The sequence below is a fragment of the Nannochloropsis gaditana genome, assembly GCF_000240725.1.
Source record: "Nannochloropsis gaditana CCMP526 unplaced genomic scaffold scaffold434, whole genome shotgun sequence".
NCBI classification, from domain to species: domain Eukaryota; class Eustigmatophyceae; order Eustigmatales; family Monodopsidaceae; genus Microchloropsis; species Microchloropsis gaditana.
In genome coordinates, this window is record NW_005803519.1 from 9619 (window position 1) to 11951 (window position 2333).

The 2333-nt window shown below is 59.7% G+C and overlaps 1 protein-coding gene across 1 annotated transcript; it reads left to right on the plus strand.

Annotated features, from left to right (window-relative positions):
- Nucleotides 1–765: 765 nt before the first annotated feature.
- NGA_2006700 (uncharacterized protein) lies at nucleotides 766–2307 on the plus strand (the record flags this gene model as incomplete). The annotated part of the gene is made up of 1 exon (XM_005854645.1): nucleotides 766–2307. A coding segment is annotated over exon 1 (1185 nt), but the record flags the coding sequence as incomplete, so codon positions are not given.
- Between the last annotated feature and the right edge of the window lie 26 nt (nucleotides 2308–2333).

The window sequence follows — 2333 nt, forward strand, 5'->3', positions numbered from 1 at the left end:
CTTCCCCTTCCTCCTCTTTTTGGCCGCGTCCTTTTCCCTCGCTCTCTTTTCCTTCGGGCACCCCTTCTCTCTGTTCTCCCACTCCTTCTCCTCCTCCTCCTCCTGTCTTCCTCCGTGCCGGGTCCCCGAATGCGGTAAGCAAGGCTGGCATCTCCCTTAGGAAGCGTTGCAGATGCCGAGCACGTTCCTGCTCGGGATACAGGTCTCGGTAGGGAACTATAAGAATCGATGTTGCACGTTCCTGCCTTTCGCTACCATTTCCCCTGTCTTCTCTCATGGCCGTCTCCGCCACGTCCTTCGTGACAGAGGGAGAGGGTCCTGGACAAGAGCCTTCGCTATTACCGCCGCCAGGGATGCTGTTGCTGGTAGCGTCGGGCCCGGAAAGCGTCGGAAATGTTCCAGGAAGGGACGACTGCGGCTGTTGCTCTTGTGGTTGCCGATTTTGCCCCGTGTCCGTGTCGCTAGCACAGGGGGGGCGGGGTTCAACTGGCGCGGGCATGACCTGAAATGTCCAACCTGTCTTTTTGGGGACGAGTCTGTGGCTTGACGGGAATCCCTTTACCGTGAATTTGTTTTCTTGATAGATATGTTGCCATGTTGAGTGTCAATTCATTCACTCGTATTGTTGTGACTAGAAGGGAGGGAACGGGCCGGCCGCACGGAAGCCAAAGGAGAACCGTTTTTCAGACCATGTTGCCAACGTAAAATCCTTTATGCCGGCCACGAGAAATCATCTCATCTCATATTTCTTATTTTACCCATCACACAGCCTTTTTGGGGAACCCTCGGGCCCTCTCAGCGTCCTGAGTCCCCCACCCATACGTGGCAAAGCCATCCCCGTTAACCTCCCCCCCCTGGGCCATCCATGTGCCTGTAACGCTTGCACGAACACGCCGAGCACACGGCATTCGCAGCGTTTGCCTCGATTCTTGGCTATCGGCTCCTGTATTTTCTGTTACTGCTTAACGAAAAAGGGCCCAGTTGCTTGCACTCGGTCGCCACGGAGCTCCCACCCGAGGCCTCCGTCCTACGACCCCCACGTCGGGCCTCCCGTGCAAGCACGCGTGGCATACGGGCAGACTCAAGAAGCATTTCGTACACTCATATTGACAAGATTGAAGGATGCCTCGGTATCTAGTCACTTTCGTGTATCGTCTGCTCGATTTTCGATTTGCGGAGTTGGATGCCATCCTCGATATGCTCTGCCTGGACCCCGCCGCTGTGTACGCTCCTTCCCCCCCGGAAATCAGGCTCAACAATTACTCACACCTATTCGTTGACCTCCCTTCTGAGGCCGTAGCTGTAGAGATCCAACAGCGGGCCGTTCTGGTCGAGAGCGTCCTGGAGCTCTGGGGTGAGGGCCGTACCTATGAAGAGTTGGACGCCAGCCTGCTGTCCCTCTCCGACGATTTCCTCGCCCCTTACATGCGGCCGAAGATGACCTGGTCGTTGATGGTGGCGGGCTCGGGCAAAACCCTGAGCATGGCTGCCCAAGACACTGCCCGCTACCGTGTCCTGGCCTCCATCCCTTTCCCGGGGCCCATTCAGTTGAAGCAGCCGCAAGAGACTTTCTGGCTGATCGACCACGTCGCCAACGACACCGACCCGACGCCCGACCACCTCTACTTCGGTCGCGCCATCACCTCCCGGGCTTCCCGTGGCCGGGAGCGTGTCGGGAAAGGGGACTTGAAGCGGCGGGCTTATCTGGGACCGACCTCTCTGGACAACGAACTCGCCCTGCTCATGGCGAGCTTCGCGCAAATCCGACCCGGAAGTATGGTGTTGGACCCTTTTGTGGGCACGGGCTCTATTCTGGTGGCCTGCACCCAGTTTGGGGCCTTTTGTGTGGGCACCGACATCGACATCCGGGTCTTGCGGGGGAAGGAGGAGGGACGCAACGTCTATGCGAATTTCACCCAGTACGGGCTACGCTACCCGGAGCTGGTTCGGAGCGACAACGCGCTGTATGCCGGGCACTTCCGCCAGGTGGCTCTGTACGACGCCATTGTCTGCGACCCCCCCTACGGGATCCGGGCGGGGGCTCGGCGTTCCGGCAGCCGTCGGGAGCAAGTGCGGCCTGTGCCAGCCCATCTCCGAGCCGACCACATCCCCCAAACCAGGCCCTACCCGATGCGCGACGTGCTTGACGACCTCCTCCAAGTGGCGTCGACCGCCCTGAGGGCGGGAGGGAGGTTGGTCTACCTGCTTCCCTGCGAGGTAGGGCCCGAGGCCGGGCCTGAGGAAGGGGTGGTTCCTACGCACGAAGCGCTGGACTTGGTGTGCGTGCATGAGCAGAAGCTGAACACCTCCCCAGATCATAGACGTCCGGGCGG